Source organism: Armigeres subalbatus, chromosome 2 (genome assembly GCF_024139115.2).
Source record: "Armigeres subalbatus isolate Guangzhou_Male chromosome 2, GZ_Asu_2, whole genome shotgun sequence".
NCBI lineage: Eukaryota > Metazoa > Arthropoda > Insecta > Diptera > Culicidae > Armigeres > Armigeres subalbatus.
Window position 1 is genome coordinate 9,991,968 of NC_085140.1, and position 25,482 is coordinate 10,017,449.

At 43.5% G+C, this 25,482-nt stretch overlaps 1 protein-coding gene across 1 annotated transcript in view; it reads right to left on the bottom strand.

Moving 5' to 3' along the window:
- The window catches only part of LOC134214020 (igLON family member 5-like), a 163,730-nt gene that overhangs the window by 73,934 nt on the left and 64,314 nt on the right, over nucleotides 1-25,482 (bottom strand). The window contains exon 3 of the mRNA XM_062693471.1: nucleotides 4,758-4,968. Within this exon, the coding sequence (XP_062549455.1) occupies nucleotides 4,758-4,968 (211 nt within the window). The remainder of the gene's footprint in view (nucleotides 1-4,757; nucleotides 4,969-25,482) is intronic.

The window sequence follows — 25,482 nt, forward strand, 5'->3', positions numbered from 1 at the left end:
TGTGAGCAGTCTTCAAAAGTTCCTTTGCAATTCGTTGCATTGATGCAAAACCCAAGGAGCAGGAGAATGAATGATCCTTATTTGTCAAGTGATCACTGCTTTGATGCACTTGCATCATTTTGGAAAATACTACATCATTGATTTGAATCCTTTCATTGGATTCTAGGCAAAGGCAAACACGTGGTGCGTATTATTATTAAAAAAATTTTTTTTTTCGCGAAGACGATTGTTGTTAGCAACTGGATTATATTTTGCTTCTGTAATAGGAAATTGCATTTGAAACAAAGCGATAGGTTCGCTTTTTTTCGCTGCTGCTGTCAGCTAGAAGTTTTTTTTGTCAAAATAAACAGTAAGTACCCACATTCGACACCATGTGTGTCCTAACACTCGAATCATATACATATAATAAAGTCGAAAAAACGAGAAAGTTCGACGAGAGTATCAAACTCTCACTCAAGAGATTGACACAATTGAATGACACCACTAGCCATATAACAACAGAGCAACCATTGAGTTCCATGCTTTCAAAGGGCAATTTGATGCGTCGATTCACAATTCTGTAGATCATCGCCTGAAATGATTTGAATCAATGATGCGATATTTCCAATCAAGTGTGCAAAGGAGCAATTAAAAGCGAGGATATAAGTTTACCCCAATTTAAATCATTTTTTTAAAGCATGCTTTTGCGAATCATTGTCAAAAGAGGATGCTCTTTGAAGACTGGTTGTGAGAAGTGAGTTATGAAAAGTGAAGAGTGAGAAATAAAAGGCAATTTGTAAGATGTGAGAAGTGAGAAGGGTCCAGAGAGAAGTTAGAAGAGAGAAGTGAGATGTGTGATGTGTGATGTGAGAGGTGAGAAGCAAAAAATTGAGAAGTCAGAATCGAGAAGTGAGAAGTGAGAGACGAGAAATGAAATGTGAGAAGTGAGATGTAAAATGTGAAAAAATGGGAGATGTGAGAAATGAGAAGGGAGAAGTGTACCACGCGAATTTGACGTCACACGTTTCATTGCTTGGATTGCAATCGTAGCGTCATGCTCGTTTATTTACACTAGTTGAGAGTTCGTTTGGCTACCTCGTCTTCCCCTCAGCTCGTCTATAGAACCTACAGTGTCTATAATCTAGACTACTTTCCGATTTGGGTACAAAATTTAGACCACTACCCGGGATGTGGGTGGTCGTCGAGTAACTCAATAATATTATTGAGTTCGCAAGCGAAAGGCAGAACATCATTAATGAGCTGAAACTCAGCTGGTGCTCAGAGCAAAGCCAAGCAGTAGGCGACAGTAGGCCAAACGTCGTCTTGACTGAGCAGATCTAGATGTAGTGATGCCCGAAGGGCGTTGACCCGAGAAGGCGACTTCTCGGCCAAAAGAAGCGAAAGGCACCAACCAAACGCAAGTCGCCGGGCCGCAAGAGGGTACCTGCCGGCCAGTGCCATCGGTACAACGGACCAAAAATCCCTGGCAGCTGGTCAGTAGCTCAAAGCAGAAGTCGAGCGCATCTCGACCCGCAAAGAAAGTTAAGGACAGAGTAGAGGCCTTGCTGCTCAAAACCGATAAGCATAAGTACGCACGAAGCGTCAGACGCACCAAGACTGGTGAAATGATCTTGGTGCTGAAACGTGAAGCTAGCGGGACGACTGGCCCAACCCTAGCAACACATGCTTCACTTAGGTTGCTGCCTCTCATATGATCATATTTAGTCACAATCAAGTTGCTGCAACCATTTTTGTCTCACTTGTGCTGCTCGGGAAGAGATCTTGGATGACGGCGCCGAGGTGAGGTCGTTGGGGATGGAAGTGACCTTCCAGTGCAAGCAACTGGACGAGGTCACGAACGCCGACGACGTCGTCTCTGCCGTCAGAGAGCAGTGCGGTACAAAGGCCGTCTATTTGGCACGCAGCTAGCCTACCCTAGTTAATGGAGAGAGGGATGTTGAGCTGGTCAGTAAGCCCAATAAGCAAACTGGACTGGTACTATTGGTGCTTAGAGTCGGGACATAAGTCCTACGACTTTAAGGGCCCAGAACGTAGACCTGTGTCGCCATTGTGGTTGGGAAGGGCACAAGCCGCAGGAATGGCCAGCGCCAGCAAAAAGCAAGCATGTAATCACGTTATGGGTGGACCTCCGTGTCCCATCGGAGAGGAAAACAAGAAGAAGCCACGCAAGCGACACAGTTGAATCTTAACCACTGTGCATCTGTCCAGCAGCTTCTGTGGCAGTCGGTCTCGGAGTCGAGGACCGATGTCGCTCTCCTGTCCGACCCGTACAACGTCCCTGACTTGGGTCGTTATTTACGTGACTATTTTCACTAGGAATTTATTCCCTGTACCACAAGGAGCAAGCAATTAATTTGAAACAGGTCGACAGACCTTTGTTTACGCGTGTAGATCTAAAGGCCTTGCTGCAGGAATTTCTTGGAGCGACAAGAAACTATGCTGTGTACACATTATATTCTATCTACAATAAGGAACATGTACTGTACCATATATGAAACAGGTCGACAAACCTTTGGTTACGCGTGTAGATCCAAAAGGCCTTACTGCAGGAATTTCTTGGATGGCCAAGAAGTTATTCTTCATTCACATTTTATTCTATGTACCACAAAGAGCATGCCCCATATTTGAAACAGATCTCCAAACCTTTGGTTACGCATGTAGATCAGAAGGCCTTACTGCAGGAATTCTTGGATGGCCAAGAAGTTATTTTTTATTCACATTCTATTCTATGTACCACAAAGAGCATGCACCATTTTTGAAACAGGTCGTCAGACCTTCGGCTACGCGCGTAGATCAAAATGCCTTGCTCAAGGAATGTCTTGGATGGCCAAAAAGTTATTCTTCATACACATTCTATTCTATGTAGCACAAGGAGCATGCACCATATTTGAAACAGGTCGATCGATATTTTCACACGTAACAATAGCGAAAAACCGTTTTTTGTTAAAAGTCGTTTTAACGCGATTTTCGGGATTTACGCGGATTTTTTCGAAATTTTTTTTTACTGGGTTTTTAAAAAAGGTTCGGAAACACGTGAAAACCACAAAAAACGATTTTTAGTGAAGTCGTTTTTTACACGGTTTTTGGGATTTACGCGGTTTTTACGCGGTTTTGATTTACGCGGAACGTATCCCACGCGTAAAAACCGACTCCAGTGTATACCATACATATACACAAAAGATGATCATTGATGATTCATGCAAACTATATTATTTGATCATTTTTTTCTGCTTCCTTATGTGACTTTCTGATACCTAAGCATGAGACAACGGACAGGACCTTTACACAACACCCAGTGGACCAGTGGCGAACTTTTCGCTTTACGAAAAGTTTTCTCCTTAACCGGGGCGGGAATCGAACCCACACTCCACAGTCTAGACGATTGACGTCTAGCCACGAAGCCGACAATGAGTCACATTTGAACCCAATCAAATCTTCCATTCCACACAAACTGATTTCCACGTCTCATGTATCCACTTTAAGATGTACCGAATCACACGAATAATCATAGAAGCGAAAATCGACAATTTTTTAACGTTGTCGCAAGATAACATAGCTAGTGACATCATAAAATCATTCTGCACAAGCGAAAGTTCTATGCATTGCCTTTTATTGAGAACACGAGAATCCACTCGTATGGCTGACTTGCTGGGGCGGCTCTCGACACGTCTTCTGATTCGTAAGGCCAATAATTCATCTCAAATTATCATATAAATTACATTTTTCCTACCTGTCTCTCAGAGTTACGCAATTTTAAACGGAACGTGGACAGGAAACTGACATTACAGTATGTGTTGTTAGGATGTCAGATTATGTCTTTATATTTCTAAGCATTCATTTTGAAACAAATTTAGCGACACCTTTCGCATTTTCCATATAAAATATAATGTTAACTCAATACTATCTGCATTTACTTTCCTATTATCAATAAATATCTTATTCTAAGATTTTATGAGTAGAATAGGCAATGAAAAGAAAAAAATGTGTTCATTGATATGGGTTTGTTTGTTCAACCCGTGGAATAGAATTTGACCATGGTACAGCAGGATGCAAAGGCTTGTAAGAAACTTCCCACTGAGCGAAAAATAGACACGGGTCTCTAAATAATAGCTCAAAAGATGATGTAGCTTTTATGTACACTCACGTACAGTAATGGTTTACCATTACTAGACTAGAAACATAAATCACGGTTTCTGATTTTATGATTGGTGCAAACTGTATTTAGAATATCTCATTCTTGAATGTATGATTGTGAATTGAAAATGAATACAAAAGTTGTTTAATATTTATGTTCAAACTTGTGTTGTTATTGAAGAGTTGGAGCACATTCATTTAATTCAACAACATCCAGCGTCCTATCAGCATATCAAGTAAGATGTTATTCAGAAACTTTGCCTGTGAAAGTAAATCCACATAGAGAGCAAAATAAATTCGGGATGCCGTGCCCCAAGGACAGATAGATTTGTTTGTTAAGCTTACATGAAGTTCCCTGCCAAAGAACTCCACGATTCTTCCCTTTCTTTCCCAGTTTCTTTTACGGAAAATATTAATACTAATGAGGAAATAGTCTGGAAACGGTAACTCGGCTCATGTTTCCAAATTAGGGGGAACAATCGGAGCAGTGCCGAAAGATCCCTGCCTCACCAATATTTCCATAATAACCGTTATTCATTTCATTAGCCCTCCTCGTTGTAGCGGGGGATTAAACGTATTTGCTTTGTTGTCTTATCGCCCTCCCCCCCACGAACTCAACTTACCTACGATCCTAAGCTCGATGAATATCGACTGAGGCGGATGGGTGGAAATTTGGCACTCGTACAGTCCTTCGTCTTCTCTCCGGGCGTTCTTTATCCGTAGCGCCCAGTTGCCCAGGTGGCGGGTGTGCTCCACCAGGAACCGATCGTCGCTGCTGTACGTGGACAGGCCGACCGTCAGCAGCTGGTAGTCTTTCCGCCGGAACCACGACACCTGTACGGGGAAAATGGGGGAGAAGGAACCAAATCGAAAAACAACACAGAAGAAGAATGAGAGACATTTGTCTTGCAAGTGGAAGGTGGTGGGCGTAACGGTTATGGTGCTTTGGTACGGGTGACGGTCACGGCCGGTCGGACGGTCGTTGCTGCTAATTGCGGTAAGTTTTGGTCGTGAACGGATCATTAACGAAACGATAAACAATCGGATTAACTCGGCAGTCGAGATAAACGCGGGCAAATCGGGTGAACTTTGTAGGACAAAAAGAAAGATTTATGTCGTGAACCTAGGAGAAGATCAAGAAGCGAGCCTCGTGCTGGAGAAATATTAAATTATAAGGTGGTGACTTTTTATATGCCAGACTGACCTTGCCAGCTCTCACGATGTTTGTTTTAATCGCAAAATGTTTGAGGTTTGTAAATGATTGAAATAGAATCAATGCAGCAAAGAAAACTTAATCACAGTTGTAAACAATAACTCTGACATTTCAATATTAAACAAACTTTGACATTACTTAAAATCGAACCGATTCCAATCGTTTGCCAGCGAGATCAGTTTGAAATTTTGCATAATAGATTTTGCATAATAGGGAGTTGTTGAACATTTCCGTCGAGGATTTCGTACTTTTAGTTAATTAAGCTATTAATGTATAATCAGAAAATCAGAAAATCAGAAAATCAGAAAATCAGAAAATCAGAAAATCAGAAAATCAGAAAATCAGAAAATCAGAAAATCAGAAAATCAGAAAATCAGAAAATCAGAAAATCAGAAAATCAGAAAATCAGATAATCAGAAAATCAGAAAATCAGAAAATCAGAAAATCAGAAAATCAGAAAATCGGAAAATCAGAAAATCAGAAAATCAGAAAATCAGAAAATCAGAAAATCAGAAAATCAAAAAATCAGAAAATCAGAAAATCAGAAAATCAGAAAATCAGAAAATCAGAAAATCAGAAATCAGAAAATCAGAAAATCAGAAAATCAGAAAATCAGAAAATCAGAAAATCAGAAAATCAGAAAATCAGAAAATCAGAAAATCAGAAAATCAGAAAATCAGAAAATCAGAAAATCAGAAAATCATCCTTTCAAGAGGCTCGGAAGCCTCCTTTCAAGAGGCTCGGAAGCCTCCTTTCAAGAGGCTCGGAAGCCTCCTTTCAAGAGGCTCGGAAGCCTCCTTTCAAGAGGCTCGGAAGCCTCCTTTCAAGAGGCCTTGGAAGCCTCCTTTCAAGAGGCCTTGGAAGCCTCCTTTCAAGAGGCTCGGAAGCCTCCTTTCAAGAGGCTCGGAAGCCTCCTTTCAAGAGGCTCGGAAGCCTCCTTTCAAGAGGCTCGGAAGCCTCCTTTCAAGAGGCTCGGAAGCCTCCTTTCAAGAGGCTCGGAAGCCCTCCTTTCAAGAGGCTCGGAAGCCTCCTTTCAAGAGGCCTCAGAGCCTCCTTTAAAGAGGCTCGGAAGCTTCCTTTCAAGGGGCCGGGAGGCTTCCTTTCAAGAGGACCGAAGCCTCCTTTCAAGAGGCTCGGAAGCCTCCTTTCAAGAGGCTCGGAAGTATCCTTTCAAGAGGCACGGAAGCCTTCTTTCAAGATGCCCGGAAGCCTCCTTTCAAGAGGCCCGGAAGCCTCATTTCAAGAGGCCTCGGAAGCCTCCTTCAAGAGGCCTGGAAGCCTCCTTCAAGAGGCCTGGAAGCCTCCTTCAAGAGGCTCAGAAGCCTCCTTTCAAGAGGCCTGGAAGCCTCCTTCAAGAGGCTCGGAAGCCTCCTTTCAAGAGGCTCAGGCCTCCTTTCAAGAGGCCTGGAAGCCTCCTTTCAAGAGGCCCGGAAGCCTCCTTTCAAGAGGCCCGGAAGCCTCCTTCAAGAGGCCCGGAAGCCTCCTTTCAAGAGGCTCAAGCCTCCTTCAAGAGGCTCGGAAGCCTCCTTTCAAGAGGCCCGGAAGCCTCCTTTCAAGAGGCCTGGAAGCCTCCTTTCAAGAGGCTCGGAAGCCTCCTTTCAAGAGGCCCGGAAGCCTCCTTTCAAGAGGCCCGGAAGCCTCCTTTCAAGAGGCCCGGAAGCCTCCTTTCAAGAGGCTCCGACGCCTCCTTTCAAGAGGCCCGGAAGCCTCCTTTCAAGAGGCTCGGAAGCCTCCTTTCAAGAGGCTCGGAAGCCTCCTTTCAAGAGGCTCGGGAGCCTCCTTTCAAGAGGCCCGGAAGCCTCCTTTCAAGAGGCCCGGAAGCCTCCTTTCAAGAGGCTCGGCCCCTCCTTTCAAGAGGCCTCGAAGCCTCCTTCAAGAGGCCTGGAAGCCTCCTTTCAAGAGGCTCAGGAAGCCTCCTTTCAAGAGGCTCGGAAGCCTCCTTCAAGAGGCTCAAGTCCTCCTTTCAAAGGCCTGAGAGGCCTCCTTTCAAGAGGCCTGGAAGCCTCCTTTCAAGAGGCTCAGAGCCTCCTTTCAAGAGGCCTGGAAGCCTCCTTTCAAGAGGCTCAGAAGCCTCCTTTCAAGAGGCTCGGAAGCCTCCTTCAAGAGGCTCAGAAGCCTCCTTTCAAGAGGCTGGAAGCCTCCCTTTCAAGAGGCCTGGAAGCCTCCTTTCAAGAGGCCTGGAAGCCTCCTTTCAAGAGGCTCGGAAGCCTCCTTTCAAGAGGCTCAGAGCCTCCTTTCAAGAGGCCTGGAAGCCTCCTTTCAAGAGGCTCGGAAGCCTCCTTTCAAGAGGCCTCAGAAGCCTCCTTTCAAGAGGCTCGGAAGCCTCCTTTCAAGAGGCTCAGAAGCCTCCTTTCAAGAGGCTCAAGCCTCCTTTCAAGAGGCCTGGAAGCCTCCTTTCAAGAGGCCTGGAAGCCTCCTTCAAGAGGCCTGGAAGCCTCCTTTCAAGAGGCTCGGAAGCCTCCTTTCAAGAGGCCTGGAAGCCTCCTTTCAAAGGCCTGAGAGGCCTCCTTTCAAGAGGCCTGGAAGCCTCCTTTCAAGAGGCTCGGAAGCCTCCTTTCAAGAGGCTCAGAAGCCTCCTTTCAAGAGGCCTGGAAGCCTCCTTCAAGAGGCCTGGAAGCCTCCTTCAAGAGGCTCGGAAGCCTCCTTCAAGAGGCCCGGAAGCCTCCTTTCAAGAGGCCTGAAGCCTCCTTCAAGAGGCTCTGGAAGCCTCCTTCAAGAGGCCTGAGAGGCCTCCTTTCAAGAGGCCCGGAAGCCTCTCTTCAAGAGGCTCAGAAGCCTCCTTTCAAGAGGCCTGGAAGCCTCCTTTCAAGAGGCCTGGAAGCCTCCTTTCAAGAGGCCTGGAAGCCTCCTTTCAAGAGGCCTGGAAGCCTCCTTTCAAGAGGCCTGGAAGCCTCCTTTCAAGAGGCTCAGCCTCCTTTCAAGAGGCTCAGAAGCCTCCTTTTACGAGGATCGGAAGTCTCCTTTCAATACGCCCGGAAGCCGCCTTTCAGCAGGCTCGGAAGCCTCCTTTCAAGAGGCTCGGAAGCCTCCTTTCAAGAGGCTCGTAAGCCTCCTTTCGAGCGGCCTCAAGCCTCCTTTCAAGAGGCCTGGAAGCCTCCTTTCAAGAGGCCTGGAAGCCCTTCAAGAGGCCTGGAAGCCTCCTTTCAAGAGGCTCAGAGCCTCCTTTCAAGAGGCTCGGAAGCCTCCTTCAAGAGGCCTCAGCCTCCTTTCAAGAGGCTCGGAAGCCTCCTTTCAAGAGGCTCAGGAAGCCTCCTTTCAAGAGGCTCAGAAGCCTCCTTTCAAGAGGCCCGGAAGCCTCCTTTCAAGAGGCCCGGAAGCCTCCTTCAAGAGGCTCAGGAAGCCTCCTTTCAAGAGGCTCAGAGCCTCCTTTCAAGAGGCCCGGAAGCCTCCTTTCAAGAGCTCAGGCCTCCTTTCAAGAGGCTCAAGCCTCCTTTCAAGAGGCCTGGAAGCCTCCTTTCAAGAGGCTCGAAGCCTCCTTTCAAGAGGCCTGGAAGCCTCCTTTCAAGAGGCTCAGAAGCCTCCTTTCAAGAGGCTCAGCCTCCTTTCAAGAGGCCTGGAAGCCTCCTTTCAAGAGGCCTGGAAGCCTCCTTCAAGAGGCCTGGAAGCCTCCTTTCAAGAGGCCTGGAAGCCTCCTTTCAAGAGGCTCGAGAGCCTCCTTTCAAGAGGCCTGGAAGCCTCCTTTCAAGAGGCTCGGAAGCCTCCTTTCAAGAGGCTTGGAAGCCTCCTTTCAAGAGGCTCGGAAGCCTCCTTTCAAGAGGCTCGGAAGCCTCCTTTCAAGAGGCTCGGAAGCCTCCTTTCAAGAGGCTCGGAAGCCTCCTTTCAAGAGGCTCGGAAGCCTCCTTTCAAGAGGCTCGGAATTGCGATATTTTGAATATCGGGGAGACAATTTGCACAAGCTGCGAAGATTATGAACTGATTCATAGGAATAACCACCATGATAAATTTCTTTTGAAAAGCTGCAATTTCGAAGAGCGCCGGTACTGATGTTGCTTTTCACACTGCTGCGCGAAAAAATATGGTCCCAAATGGCAATTGAATGAGAACGAAGCGTTTAATCATATTCTGATTTTTCGCAGTTATGTCAGGTTATGATGAACAAGTTCAAGCTTGTGTCAGGTTATGATGAACTTGTTTTATTGCTTGTTGTAATTGAAAGAGGTCCATGCCTCTCGTTCTGCGTCGTTCATTATCTACTGAAAGCAAATTTGAATTTGATCTAATTACACATATTCGAAATGATAACTACAAAGCAATAATAATACAAGTAATAAACTACGGTTCTGATCTGAAAGAATAATTGATGATTAATAAGCATTTTTTTTAGACAGGGATGGATTGTTAATTGCTTTCAATGATCACCAAGATTCTATCAAGTAGTCAGTTGATAATTATATATTTTTAGAAAAGTTTGAACCAAATTTAATCTCTTTGACCAACAACCAAAAATAAGAAAAATTGCTATTTTTGTTCCAGTGAATTATTTCCAGTCAAGTGAACGCCATCAATGTCTAGTCAATCGTTAGATCTTTGTTTACATGACTGCTGATATTCAATAATTGGTTGTCAAGCGAAGAAAAAAGACCAAGCGCAAGTAGAACTTAGGTTTCATTACTCCGTTCCACCATCCATCACGGCACTGCAACTTGTATTGTGCCTCCCCCTGCCCGGTCACTGTCACTCACTCGAACTCGTGTTGAGAAAAATGATGAACTGAGAAACTTTGCCATTTTTTTCTCTATGATTTAACTGCTGGAGCAGAAAGCAAAAGAATAACGATAACAGTCCTGAAAAGTTTTCATCACTTGGAGCCATTCTACTGCACGATGGCAAGGACAGGCGAAACGGCATTCGGGGGTGCCCCGCGGGAACTTGTTTCGCCTCCAAAAGGGGGCTGCAATAAATTTGGAATTTTCTTTCCACAACTTTTCACAAACGTTCAACCAGGCCGCGAACCATCCTTTTGCTTGGACAAAGCTGCCAACTCGGAGTTCCCAGGATCGGCAACTTGCTTTTGTTTTATTTTCTTAGGCCACGGTCGAGATAAGAAGAGAAATCAGTCAGCTCGTGGTTCAACGAGCCTCGGGCCCCCCTCCTCGGCACGGTCCGGCGGCCTTTCTGCCATTGTCGCACCACGTGGCGAGTGCAAAATTTATGGGGCATTAAAATTCGTGCAATGTCTTTTTCTGTCTTCTTCCGATGCCGGGCTCCACCGGGATGAGCGGGTGCCAATGGGACTGTTTAGTTTTATGGCCAGCAAGAGGAGATTCTTCGGCTTTTATCTTGTCTGTCGTTTGTAGTGCGGCGTCTTTTATGTCAACTCGGTTCTCAGTGAACCAAAAGAGTGAAAAGACAATGATTTCCACTTGCTTTGCACTCGGTAAGCTTTTAAGCTCATTTTCGTTTGTCTTCGTGAGAATTAGGGGGATGAACAGATTCTAGTTGGATAGTTTGCTTCTGTGACTGAAATTCTAAGGAAAAGGTGATTATGTTCTTTTATGCAGGGGAAGGCTTGATCCTCCCAGATTTACACTCGGAAAAGAATATTTAAGCACCTTTTTGAACAATATCAGCGGAAATAAACAAATTAGGTTCTCAGTATAAGATTAACAGAACACAAATTTAGGATAAAGCCCAGTATAGAAATAACTGGAATTTCTTAGAATTGTGAACTAGCGCCGTTTATTTAATCTTTATGCACCAAATTGAACGGCCTAACTGCCCTGAGATTCAGTACAGCGGGTAAGTTTCGGTTTGAATAAGAATCATTTAATTCATCATATTAGTCAGTTTTGACAGTATCAGCCTTTAATTTTAGGTTCCACAATAGTACCATTCCGAGAAAATTTCGAATCCATTTTTTACTATTTTGGGTGGCTAAATTTTCCTTATTAGTGTCGATAATATTTTCAAACTATTTCCAAACGATAATATAAAACCATTACCTTCCCCCTAAGAAAAGTAACATAACGACAACTTTATTTTTCACAGATCCATATCAATCCAATTTGTACGCCGATTATTTCATACTTCATTCTGGCGTCGTCGTTATCGCGATACACACCGAAGATGGATTGACTACCGTCGGCCACCCACCTGCCACCACCCAAACAATCACAAATTACATTACCACCGCCGAACAATTCCCCATCGTATCAGGACGGGATCATCAATATTCGATCATGTTCGGTGTATTTTTATACCTCCCGTAGCGAAGCAAACGAACGAATAAATCAATCAACATAAGAAGCATCATTTTTTCTCCACTCGGAACACGCGAGTGGAACCGAACAAACAAAATAGTATTCCAGGAAACGTCTCCATCAACATCCGTCCCATGTGCTTACTGGAGCCGTTCTCCGTCTACTCTGACCGACGGCGCCGAAGTGCTTTCATTTATCATTTTTACACAAATTAGCAAACATGGAGTGAGTTGAGTAACAAATTCATTACCTGGGCCCCTTTGTTTCATACGAACCAACATTGACCGGTAGACCATGGTCAGCTGTTTTCGTGAGATTCAATTAGCAATAAATTCATACTGCTACTGCTCTTATTGCCATGGGAATGTTTTGCGCAATGCATTGAATCCGAGTTTTCAAAAAATAAAAAATACTGGCTTTGTAATTGGTTAAGATTGGTTTCTGCTTGATATATAAACATTTGTTTCAAATACTTTATACTTAGGCATACAATTTGTTCAATTTCGTCGCAACGGTTTAAGCCTATGGCCATCTTCATTTCCGCTGTGCACTCACTCACGTTAAGCTGCTTCGGCGAACTTCAAACGTTTTTGTTTCAATTGAAAAACGTGGAATTCAATTTTCCAAAAACCAGAAGACGCCTGTCGGCCATCAAAAAGTCTTGGAATGGGCAGCAGATGTTTACGGCGGAAATAGGCTAAATTCGAAGAATTTCCAGCTACTCGGATGACAGGAATTTTCCGGCGGTGGACGTGAGACAACATCTCTTCCATACCGAGAGCGCTGAAGGGTGGGGAACCGTGATCGGTGGAGAGACGGGAATAGCAAAATTAATTAAACACATCTTCAGTGCAACTAATTTTCAGTACCGTTTGTCCGCATTGCGTTCGCTCCGTGGAACATTCCTTCGTTGTCGTCGTTGAGGAGACTGCCGGTTATCAGCCGGTTGGAAGGTGAAACAGCAAAGCCCGAGAACCGGATGCATATTTCCACGCTTCTTGAACGGAGTATTTCGGGAGATTTTCACGCCAGGGTGCCTTTAATTTCGCAAATCAGTGCGGTGGACGTGCCTTTTTCTCGGTCAAGTGATGGCTGCCATCGAGTTATAACGGAGGAGGTTCCTAGAAACTGGCACTAACTTTCGGTAGCGGTTTATTATGAACAAAATTTTGAGGACCAATATCTTTGCTTCTTCCGGGGGCATTGGCATGAGGCACGATAGACTCAAAAAGGAGAAGATATGATTCTTTCAAATGTGGTTCTTCAGAAATAGCAAGGGAGGGTTGTTAACTGCCCCTATTCGTATAAGAGTCCCATGTCAGTTTTTTTCAACTTGAGAAATTTTATTAGTTTTAAATGGAAAAATACAACAAATTCTAAGAAAATTGATAAAAATTGCAATCTTTCTGAAATTTTAACAAAATATTCCATTTCTCTATACATTGGTATGCAACTATTAAATGGACCATCATTGTGTTTATTTTTTGTGTAAAAGGGTCATAATCTGGAACGTGACTGTTATGCGAATAAGTGATCCAGGCATTCGAGTGCTTCTCGAACAATAGTCAGTATCCTGTAAGTTTCTCGGAGAGCTTAATATTTGGGACAGTGGTACGGTCCTCTTGATCCAGGTCTTTGTGTCTCCCAGGGGGACAGTCGTTGCAAAGCGAAGCGTTTCTGGTAACACCACTACTAGCGAGTAGGTAAGTAGTGGTGTTATCAGAAACTTCGCAGGGAAACGTGAAAGTGAAAATATGCGTCAATCGAACTCCATGGCATGAAACCGATCTATCCGTAAACCTGCGTTCATGGTTTTGCTTTCGCCGTACATTGCCAATCCGAAGATCCGATGATTCGACTATGCGTCCAATTCGGGAATCTTGGGCTCATTCAGTAGCCGCTAAATTGCGAAGGCCGACGGAAGTCCTTCATAGTTTAGTTGTTTAAAAGCACAAGTCTAGCGTACTGAGGGTCGTGAGTTCGAGTCCCATCAAAAGAAAGTAGTTACCTCCAATACATTTTTCAAATCATAATCTTCCACATAATGTACATATTCACATTTGAGTTTTCAGAACATTGTAAATTAATGTCCAAGTCGGGTGGTCTAATGCCGAGTTCGATTCTCGTTCCGGTCTATGATGATTTCGAGTGGGTAAAGTACAACGGATTTTACGTTCCCCCATATTGATTATTGGGCTGGACAGTTGGTGTCACCCTCGATAAACGTGCCCACGCACTTATTTCCTGGTGATCATTGAGAACTTTACCGAGGTGGCCCAATGGAGGACTCCGCATACTGCAGATTGCGTCATAATCCAGGTACTTCCGGCTGTGCCCCCGACGACTAATATTAAGATATCGTCGGCATAAATGAAAATATAGATGTTGAACGGCGGAACGAGGAGGACTTGCAAGCACTCGAAGTATTCGAGAGACGGGTGCTTAGGACCATCTTTGGCGGTGTGCAAGAAGACGGTGTGTGGCGGCGAAGAATGAACCCCGAGCTCGACCAACTCTACGGTGAACCCAGTATCCAGAAGGTAGCTAAAGCCGGAAGGGAACGATGGGCAGGACATGTTGCAAGAATGCCGGGCAGGAACCCTGCAAAGATGGTGTTCGCTTCCGATCCGGCAAGTACGAGACGGCGTGGAGCGCAGCGAGCGAGATGGGCAGACCAGGTGCAAAACGACTTGGCGAGCGTGGGGCGTATTCGAGGATGAAGAGATGCGGCCTCGAACCGTGTATTGTGGCGTCAAATTGTTGATTCAGTGTTATCTGTTTAGATGTAAACTAAATAAATGAATAAATGAAATGAGATGTTGAACGGCAGGGATCGAAAAATCTCGTTCATGGCGGCCAGAAATAGGGTGACTGCCAGGACCGACCTGTTTTATCCTGGTGGGTTTTCGATGCCTGGTTTTCGATAAGTGCTTAGGAAGAATTCTCTATGAGGAAGTTTCGGACTAATACCAACATGTGGCCCGAAAACCTTCGAAAAGCTGTTGAAGTACAAAAGACGTTCAGGTGCGATTGAACGCATTGAGATATCAATGGAGACAAGATCGACGTGTTTCCCTGCTAGCAGTGTTGTCCTACACTCAGGGCAAAACATTCTGCTCTTTGATTTTACTCCATCTAAACGATGTTATAGTCTCAGCTCAGTAAGTTCAACTAATAGAAGGATATTTGGATTTTTTAAATGTCATGGCAAACTGTCAAAAAACTGCACTCTAGAGCCACAGGAGCGCGCACTGAAAATACACTGGAGTGTTTTCATTGGACTGTTAAATTCTTATACAAAAATGTAAGCTCACAAACAAATATTGTAAGAAAAGCTAACTAAATTGTTAGATTCTTATACAATACTTGTATAAAAAGCTAGCAATTTCGCATATGTCCAGTTCATATACAGGTTTTGGTAGATTCTTATACAGAATTGTAAGAAAATCTAACAACCGCCGGTTGGGTGTATGACCAGGATTCAGAAGAAAGCCTTCAAAGGAAACCGAGGGCCTTCCTTCTGGCTTGAACTACCTGACGCATTTCGTTCAACCACCAGCAGAGAGCCTTATGTCCTGGCCGGCTGCTAGTTTGTAGGATAAACGACCCGGCTGCATTGAAGACGACCATGGTAAATTCGGGAAATGTTGCCGGGGTGCTGTTGTTAAAGAAGCCGGCGATTATCATAGTGCTATCATGGTCTCCGGGAGACGTAAGGAGGGGAGTTGGTTACTTTCAAATAGACCGGAAGACACTTCCCATCTGAAAACAAGGAGAACGGACTGACAAAAAGTGATCACGTCAATGGCGGTGCCGAATAGCCGTTGAAAAAGATGAATGAACCATTAATGAGCGGCACCAGCTTACTTACTTTACTTTTGAGTAGTACAGCTCCGGTGGTGCAAAGGTGATGACTAAGCCGACTTGAAAGTTCTCCATCCTGAGCGATGTCCATTTATCGCTTTAAACTGTTACCAGGTTAGATTTCGGTCGACCTCTTTTATATCTTCATTAAGGCTTCGCCGCCATGTGCCTCTGGGTCTGCCTCTGCTGCGATGTCCCGCTGGGTTCCAGTATAGTGCTTGTTTACAGATATCGTTTCCACCCCTACGTAAGGTGTGGCCGAACCAGCCCCTTTTTCGATCCGGAATTCCTGTTGGTATCGGTCTCTGATGACAACCACGATGGAGCTCGTTGTTTTTAGATCCAGTTGTGTTGCCACCAGGACCGAATTATGTACCGCAGCCATCTGTTGATGAACACCTGCCGAACACGTTTAGTGTTCTCTACTGATGCACACCATGTTTAGCTAGCGTATACTTCTTCTTCTTCTTCTTATTGGCATTACATCCCCACACTGGGACAGAGCCGCCTCGCAGCTTAGTGTTCATAAAGCACTTCCACAGTTATTAACTGCGAGGTTTCTAAGCCAGGTTACCATTTTTGCATTCGTATATCATGAGGCTAGCACGATGATGCTTTTATGCCCAGGGAAGTCGAGACAATTTCCAATCCGAAAATTGCCTAGACCGGCACCGGGAATCGAACCCAGCCACCCTCAGCATGGTCTTGCTTTGTAGCCGCGCGTCTTACCGCACGGCTAAGGAGGGCCCCTAGCTAGCGTATAACAGTACATATATCACTAGACTGGCCCAAAATGCATGAAATCCTGAATTTCAAACCTTGCACCCTTAAATGGCAGTTTGGGGGTCCCAGCAGCTCCCCAGAAAATTTCAGCTCATTCGGTCCAGTGGTTGGCGAGCGCAAATGGCTCAAAGTTTGTATGGGAAAAGTGATCCAAATGTATGAGGAAACGCAACCGTTTCAGTTTTTTGCTTCTAGGTGGCGCTGTAGTCGACGGATTCCTGTTGTAGACAAAATGTAGAACCTTTTTTTTATATAAAGAAGCGACTGGTGAAGACCGGATGTAAATCCCTTTGAAATTGGCCAAGTTATAAGCATCCAAAGTCGAGGGTTTCGAGCGTGTCCCCCAGGGGTGTTTAAAATGAGAGCAACGTACCACCGACCATTGCGGCGGCGATGCAGGCGTATTCGGTGCCGTGCGAAATTAAATGCATAATTATCACGCAATCTCGCGAATTTTTATTCGATTGGTAAATGCTTTCTGTACTCTGTACAGTAGTGTAGCTAGAGAGGGAAGGGGTGAATAAGGGGGGGGGGGGGATCTTTTTTTAGTAGAAAAAACACATCCGGGATATTGTTCGATGTTTAATCTCGCAATTTTTTGGCGTCGTTTTATCTTCGAGCTAACACGCTAAAAAAATTTACTCAAAATTGACATAAATTGAAGAACTCAAAATTTGGTCAAGTTTGGTTTATGCTATAGTTTAGAGTTCAATTTTCGAAGCGTGAATATAAATACACGAAATAAATTAAGTACTTCTTCCATTTATTTTGTTAGCCTCAAATAAAAATATACAGCCATCCAGTTCCAACATTATTGATATGATCCCTCAAAATTACCTTTTATTTGGTAGGATCGTTCCTTATAGAACAATATTGGACCCATTTTATTATTTCCCCTTTATGGTGACCAATTTCAATATAGGGTATTCAGAAAAATCGATGATTTCAGGAATTTTAATTTTTCATAAAATTGTAGCTCCCAAATCATTAGGCCTATTTGTTGTATTAACAAATTAAATAAAAGCTCTTTATTTCTACAGGTATAGGGTATCTGTTCCTATATCAATAACAATAAGGCAATGCGCATATAAAATGCATTGATTTCTCACCCAATAATCAAGAAACATGAGAATATTTAAGCTCGGCTCACGTAATTTTTAATTGAAAAGAATTTGGTTACTTTAAAAATGAAATTATTATCACATTTTAAAAGTATTTATCTGAAAAACATCATCACCGCCATGCACCTATTTCAATAACATTCAAGAATAATTAATCCTATGCCTGTACCTATATCAATAATACTGTTTCCAACATAAAATACGCACACTATTACTTGTGTGTATACGTAACGATATGGTTGCAGTGATGCCGAATTCTACAATGTTTTGTATTTGAGTTGAAATATAATTACGAAATTGCAGTTTTTGTTGTAGTTTTTCAACTTATCAGTTAAATTTTATGTTTGTCGTAGATTATCTTTTTGGAATACCTTATTTTACAAAAATAAGAGTTGAAATTCACAGTAAAAGTTTATTCAAGCATTTTTGAAATAAAAATCTAGGTCGGCAACCCTTGAGAGTACTTCAAGGCATGTAAACAGTTTGGAATACGGGCAAGGATAATTTAGACGTTGTTCGAAATAAACCTATATCAAACTATAGGAAATCGCGTTGGTTTTTCAAATATAATTATATGTTTAGTGAATTTGTGAAGTGAATTTCGAAAATATACACTTGTGTTAGCTTGAAATTGAGTGGAAAACAACGGCGTGAAAACGGATGAATCTGCTAGTAGCAATCGAGCAGTGCATAAAACCAACATTTCAGAGGTAGGAAAATGAAAATAAAAGTGCATAATAATTTTATCTTTTAATAACTTGATGTTGTGCATTGAAACATTACTTTATCAAAAAATCTTCGCACGCGAGAGATAAACAGAAAGAGCAAGAGTCTAGTTTCATTGATAATTTGGATCGATTGTTTGACATTGCTCGACGAAATGCATTAAATTTGATTAAAAACGATAAGGATGAACAGTTCCTTATTCTGCAAAGGGAAGTTGGAAGGCCTGAATCTGCCTTTGCTAGTGTTAAAAAAGGCAAAATCGAAGAAGAACCAACAACGGAACCAGAGCCTTCCTTGGAATCTCAATCAGCTACCAGCGTTTTTACTATTGATGGAGGAGGTAAGAATATAATCATATAAGATGGTAACTTCTACTATATGTCAATATTTTTATGTCTTGCTTCCAGATGAGTAGAGCGTAGTAGTAGTAGTAGTAGAGCGTTTTCCAAGCGAAGTAAATAAAAAATAACGACTCCTATACTAGCTGCCACCCTAGACCGTATTGGACTAAGCGACCGAAATGCAATGTATGTTATTTCTGCGGTTTTAACAAGTGCTGGACTAAACCTAGGTAAGTTCTCGTTAACAGTACTTTTATTGTATTGTTCTTTCTCCTTGAGTTTAATTTTATTATATTGATAGTATCTTGTAACTAAAACAAAATCTTTTCAACTTTATCTATTTTCAGAGGATTTTACCGTTAGCAGAAAAACAATCTCAAGGGCCCGTGCAGAATATCGCGAAGAGATTGCTCAAAATATCCAAAGCAATTTTAATCTAAGTGGAGTTTTCATGACAGCAGCTTGGGAAAAACTATTTCCTTCAAAAGACCCTTCTTCAAGTATTTTTATAAAATTTAAATCGGCATGGCCTACTATGGCATTATCCTTGGTGATGAAACACAACATTTGATTGAATTTTTAAAAAACCAACTCAATATTCAACAGGAACGACAAGACTATAAAGAGTTGCTAAAGGTCTCTCTGTCTTTCTGTCCTTCTGTCTCTCTGGCTGTAACGATTATATCCTATCGTTCTAAAATTGATGCAACGGGCATCACGATGTACGAAAACAACTCTTTACAAATATTTCATGAATTTTGTCACCCCCTCCCTCTCTAGCTACACTACTGTACAGAGCACGGAAAGTATTTACCAATCGGATAAAAATTCGCGAGATTGCGTGATAATCATGCATTTAATTTCGCACGGCACCGAATACGCCTGCATCGCTGCCGCAATGGTCGGTGGTACGCTGCTCTCATTTTAAACACCCCTGGCGGACACACTCGACACCCTCGACTTTGGATGCTTATAACTTGGCCAATTTCAAAGGGATTTACATCCGGTCTTCACCAGCCGCTTCCTTATATAAAAAAGGTTCTACATTTTGTCCACAACAGGAATCCGTCGACTACTGCGCCACCTAGAAGCAAAAAACTGAAACGGTTGCGTTTCCTCATACATTTGGATCACTTTTCCCATACAAACTTTGAGCCATTTGCGCACGCCAACCACTGGACCGAATGAGCTGAAATTTTCAGGGGAGCTGCTGGGACCCCCAAACTCCCATTTAAGGGTGCAAGGTTTGAAATTCCAGACTTTTCACTTTTTCCATATAAGCTTGGGCCACTCTAATATATCACGTTAAAGTTGGTAATTCGAATTTTTATGCGTCTATTTTCCAGATATTTCTTAAACTCGCAAAGGCAGCTCTTGCTTTCTTGATTCGTGCGCCTATGTCGATCTTGGTACCGCCGTCTGACGCCATTTATATATCAAGATATTGGAAGCTTTCAACATTCTCCACTGATTGCCCGGCTACTGTGAAACTAGAAGGGGTCACCGTGTTTAAATCCAACACCGTGTTTCTCAGGAGCCAGCTTAGCCCACTCAAAAGCTTCCAACAAAGCAACACCACGTGAATCCGACCTCTAACCACACCAAGCAGAGTGGTGCGCGTCGACTTCTCCCAACAGGAGAGAAATGTGTCATTTGGCCGAAACCCATTCGGCCGAGTCCCACCAGGCTGAACAAACTATTAGGCCGGAACCCATCTGGCCGAAAGTCCCAGTGAACACCAAATCATATATGATGCAACATAAGATGCTAAAGCGACCTATTCGGCCAAATGTCCTTTTCGGCCAAATTTCCTATTCGGCAAAATGTCCTATTCGGTCAAATGTCCTATTCGTCCAAATGTTTTATTCAACCAAATGTCTTATTCAGCCAAATTTCCTATTCGGCAAAATGTCCTATTCGGCCAAATGTCCTTCAAATGTCCTGTTCGGTCAAATGTCCTATTGGACCAAATCTTCTTTTCAGCCAAATTTCCTATTCGGCCAAAGGTCCTATTCGGCCAAACGTCCTATGCAGCCTAATGTCCTATTCGGTTAAATGTCCTATTCGGCCAAATGTCCTATTCGGCCAAAGGTCTTATTCGTCCTAAGGTCCAAATCGGCCAGAGGTCTTATTCGGCCAAAGGTCCTATTCGGCCAAATGTCCTGTTCGACCGCCTAAGACGAGTTTAGTTCTTTCCATTTAATTCCACTACGTTTTTCTTTATACGGCCGTCTTCAGTGTCTTGTCGTCAACTCGAGTCAAATACGAGAAACTGAAGACGGCCTCACAGTTGAGGTTGAAAAACGTATCTGAAAACGGCATACCACTAAAAGAACTTGAATATTTTTTTCTGAAAATGGGGTGTCCTATTCGACCAAATGTCCTATTTGGCTAAATGTCCTATTCGGCCAAATGTCCTATTCGGTCAAATGACTTATTCAACCAAATGACTTTCGGCCTTACGGTCTGTTCGGCCAAATGGCATTCGGCCGAACAGCCCTTCCTCGACTGGCATGCTACACCGGAAACGAACTCTGACGATTAGGATCGTTAAATTACAATACTTCAAAAGAGATATTCGGTTTTGTTGATACGATGTTGCTTATGGTAAATAGTCTCTAGTCGCATAAATTTTCTATAAAGTCCAACCAATAAAACTGGAGAGTGGCGCTAATACCTGTGTTTAAGGTCACTCCTGACAGAATCCAAGTTTCAAAGTGCTCGCGTTTTCGGGGGCACACCACTCGATACGGGGGCGGCGGACAACTGTCATTTTTGTTGATTCAGCTTTGCTGCGTCGAAGCATGAGTGAAAAAATAAAAATGACAGTTGTGCGTTGCTTCCGTATCGAGTGGTGTGCCCCCGAAAACGCGAGCACTTAGAAACATGGATTCTGTCAGGAGTGACCTTAACGATACTCGAGAATTTGTGAACGGTTGTCTTGGGATAGAATAGATACAATAATACCACCGACAAACCGACGTGCCTTCCCATATATAGTTCTTCAAATTTCTTGGCAATTACTCTCCTTTCATTACCTACACAGTATAAAAATGTTACAGCATATATGATGTAACAAAAATGCTCCTTTTGTTAAGAAAATTATTTTGAGCTTTTTAGTGGAATGTCTTCACTTGTCATAAGACGAGTTTGTACAATCCCATTGAAATTCCACCACTTAATTGTATCTTGACAGATACGTATTTCGACCTCAACAGTAAGGCCGTCTTCAGTGTCTCGTACTTGACTTGACGAAATACGTATCTGTCAAGATACAATTAAGTGGTGGAATTTCAATTGGATTGTACAAACTCGTCTTATGACAAGGGAAAAATGCTCCGTTCGATTCTACTCATTTTTCCATCACATTATAAAATTACAGGTCGTCGTTATTATGGAGCTTGTATTCAATATTACGTACAAGAAAAAGTTGGATGTAAAATTAAAGGCAATTGAACACAAATATATGAGTTCAGTTCTCGGATGTTATCGATGTGCGGACATTCAGAGGTCCGAACATTGACTCTGATCACTATCTCGTTGTCAGTAAAATTCGATTACGGTTGTCAACTGTATCGAACGAAAGATCACAGCGAACGATGCGTTACAATATCCAGCGATTGTCGGCGGAAGGAGTATCGGCTGAGTACCGCCAGAAGCTCGACGAACGGATAAGTGCAATCAACGTTAGCGACAACATCAACGATCTATGGGATTCGATCCATGGAGCGGTGAGCACAACAGCACGAGAAGTGGTAGGCACTGCACAGAGGCGACCCAGGACGGGTTGGTTCGATGTGGAGTGTCAGAGAGTGACAGACGAGAAGAACGTTGCCAGAAGCCGGATGTTGGTGTCGGGTACCCGATCGAATAGAGATCGGTACAAGGAAGCAAGAGCAGCCGAAAAACGAACCCACCGCAGGAAGAAAAAAGAGTACGAAGAACAAGTTATTAGTGAGGCGCAGGAAAACAGAACGATATGCGGAGATTTTATGAGTCTGTCAATGGCGTGCGGAGAAAGACAGCGCCATCTCCCGTCATGTGCAACGACCTACAAGGGAATTTGCTGACAGATAAAACTGAAGTGGCTGCCAGGTGGAAGCAACACTTCGAGACTTTGTTGAATGGAGGAAGTGACGGTGCATCGGTGAACAGAATAAATATTAGCGACGATGGACAAGCTGTGGAGTCACCTACACTAGATGAGGTTAAAAAGCTGTCAAAGAGCTGAAAAACAATAAGGCTGCGGGAAGGACCAGCTCCCGGCTGAACTTCTCAAACATGGCAGTGAGCAGCTTTATGAAGTTCTGCACCATATTATGTCGAAAATATGGGAAGACGAGGCAATGCCTGCTAGCTGGTAGGATGACCTCATTTGCCCTCTCTTTAAGAAAGGGCACAGACTGGAGTGCGCCAATTACCGAGGAATAACACTCCTTAATTCGGCGTACAAAATTACGTCCCGTATTCTGTTCAACAGATTGAGACCGCTTGAAGAGTCCTTCGTCGGCGAATACCAAGCGGGTTTTCGTGAGGGCCGATCAACGACGGATCAAATGTTTACCCTGAGACAAATCCTTGATAAATTCCGGGAGTACAACTTGCAGACACATCATCTGTTTATTGATTTCAAGGCGGCGTACGATTCAGTGAAACGGAATGAATATGGCAAATTATGCTTGAACATGGTTTTCCGGCGACACTGATACGGCTGATTCGTATAACGTTGGACGGATCGAAATCAAGTGTAAGGGTTGCGGATGAAATATCGACGTCATTTGTTACCTTAGATGGATTAAAACAGGGTGATGCACTCCCGAACCTACTGTTCAATATAGCACTCGAGGGAGCGATTAGGAGAGCTGGTGTGCAAAGAAGCGGTACCATTATCACTAAATCGCATATGCTCCTAGAATTTTTGGACGTTATCGATATTATCGGAATTGATCGCCGTGCCGTGGAAGAGGCTTTTGTGCCTTTTAAGAGGGAGACAGCGAGAATTGGACTCACGATCAATACCAGCAAAACGAAGTACATGGTCGCTGGCAATCAACGTGGGTTCATTAGTGGTGGTGGTAGCGAAATAGTGCTGGATGGTGAAAAATTTGAAGTGGTAGAAGAATTTGTGTATCTTGGAACATTAGTGACGTGCGATAATGATGTTACCCGCGAGGTGAAAAGGCGTATTGCAGCTGCAAATAGGGCTTATTACGGACTTCGTAACCAGCTTAAGTCCCGTAGTCTGCAAACGAAAACAAAACTCGCGCTGTATACTACTCTGATTCTTCCGGTGGCTTTATACGGCCATGAGACATGGACGTTAAAGGAGGCTGATCGGAGAGCTCTCGGAGTGTTTGAGCGTAAGGTGCTGCGGACAATACTCGGCGGTAAACAGGAGAACGGTATCTGGCGGCGTCGCATGAATCACGAATTGTACCAGGTGTACAAAGGGCTGGATATTATTAAGCTTATACAACACGGCAGACTACGGTGAGCTGGTCACGTTGTTCGTATGCCGGAAGAACGTCAAGCGAAGATAATATTTAGTAGAGAACCCGGAAGAGGCCGCAGGCTTCGTGGAAGGCCGCGTACACGATGGCTTTTTGCAGTTGAAGAGGACCTGAGGGCGCTCAATGTTCAGGGCGACTGGAAGCGATTGGCCCAGGATCGAGTCCAGTGGAGAAGGATACTCCATTCGGCGTAGGTTCATCGAAGAGCTGTAGCCCATCAAGTATATGAGTTCAAACATTTCCATAGCATGTAATTTTCAGAATGTTTAACTGTGTAGCTCCATCTGTGCGATGGTTTACACAACAGCTCTCACAAGTGTGCGGGCAAACTTGGTCATGCATTCTTTAATTTATTTCATCAGCTCCCACATAATAATCAATTTTCGATATTATAAATATCGAGAACTTTATGATAGGATTCGTTCGCTAAATTAAAAACATTCGACTTTCGAAAATGTGTGTGATGATCGTAAAGTCTTCAATGTCGATTTAAGCATCAAAAAAGATTTTTTATTACTTGGTTATTTTTATCTACATCGCTGTGTAGATTGTTTGAAACGTGCATATAATGTTGACATCGAACAGCTGGTGAATTGCGAGCATTTTGCTTTTTCTTCTTCTTGACTTTTTCTATCAAATGAACGTTAATGTCAGTAATGACAGAACGAGTTACTACACTCGGAGTAAAACGATTGTATTATTTTTTGCCAATTTCAAAATCAGAGAGGCCCGTCGGTTTGTCGGTGATAATACCACCGGCAGTGGTGCGAATTCTCAGTCTCAGTGACTGAAATTTGTTGTATATTGATACCATTTCCTCTTCACACTCACTTCCTAGCAGTGAAAACTGAAAATGATTAGCAGCAACAATCAAAGATAAAGTAAACAAAAGACCTCTCTTTTCATTGCACACGCAGCCCGCAGTGACAGTCCATTCAGTTCACTCGCTGCTGCGTGAATGCGACGTCCCTATATAAATGTATGGGTGAATACTATCACTTGAAAGACAATGACAGGAAATTTGTGCCGAATGATCATCAGCTTCAGCCCGCTGTTGGCAAACCGAATTTGCTAAGCTACTCCTGCTTTGCCTTGCTGACTGAAAGGCACCGTCATAGGCAAAGAGGAGCAGAGAAAAATACAAAACAAAAGAATCACACTCAGCAGGCATTGTTGATAAATTGCACCACTGACCACCGGAGTCCGGAGAAACGAGTGCAACTAAAGAACAGTGGAGGAGAGACCTCAAGGAATGCTTGATCTGAAGTAATGCTACCTACAATGATTTCGGTTTTACATGCTATTTATTGGCCTATACATTGGCCCTATCTACTGTGACGTCACGACAACATAGGGGTACTCATCACTTTCTTGTCTCCTGATGCATCGAGTCTCGTTTGACGATTGCATGCGATTACTGGACGGTTGGTGGTAGCTGCTGACATTCAGGGGTCTGACTTTCCGATCGCCGAACTGCTTTTCGGTCTGGTTCATTGTAGTGTTGAAGCTTCGGCACGCCGTGGTGCAGCAAGGGCCACGGAATGCTTACTGGTTCGCCTTTGGAATCTTTGTAGGCTGATCTCACCGTTA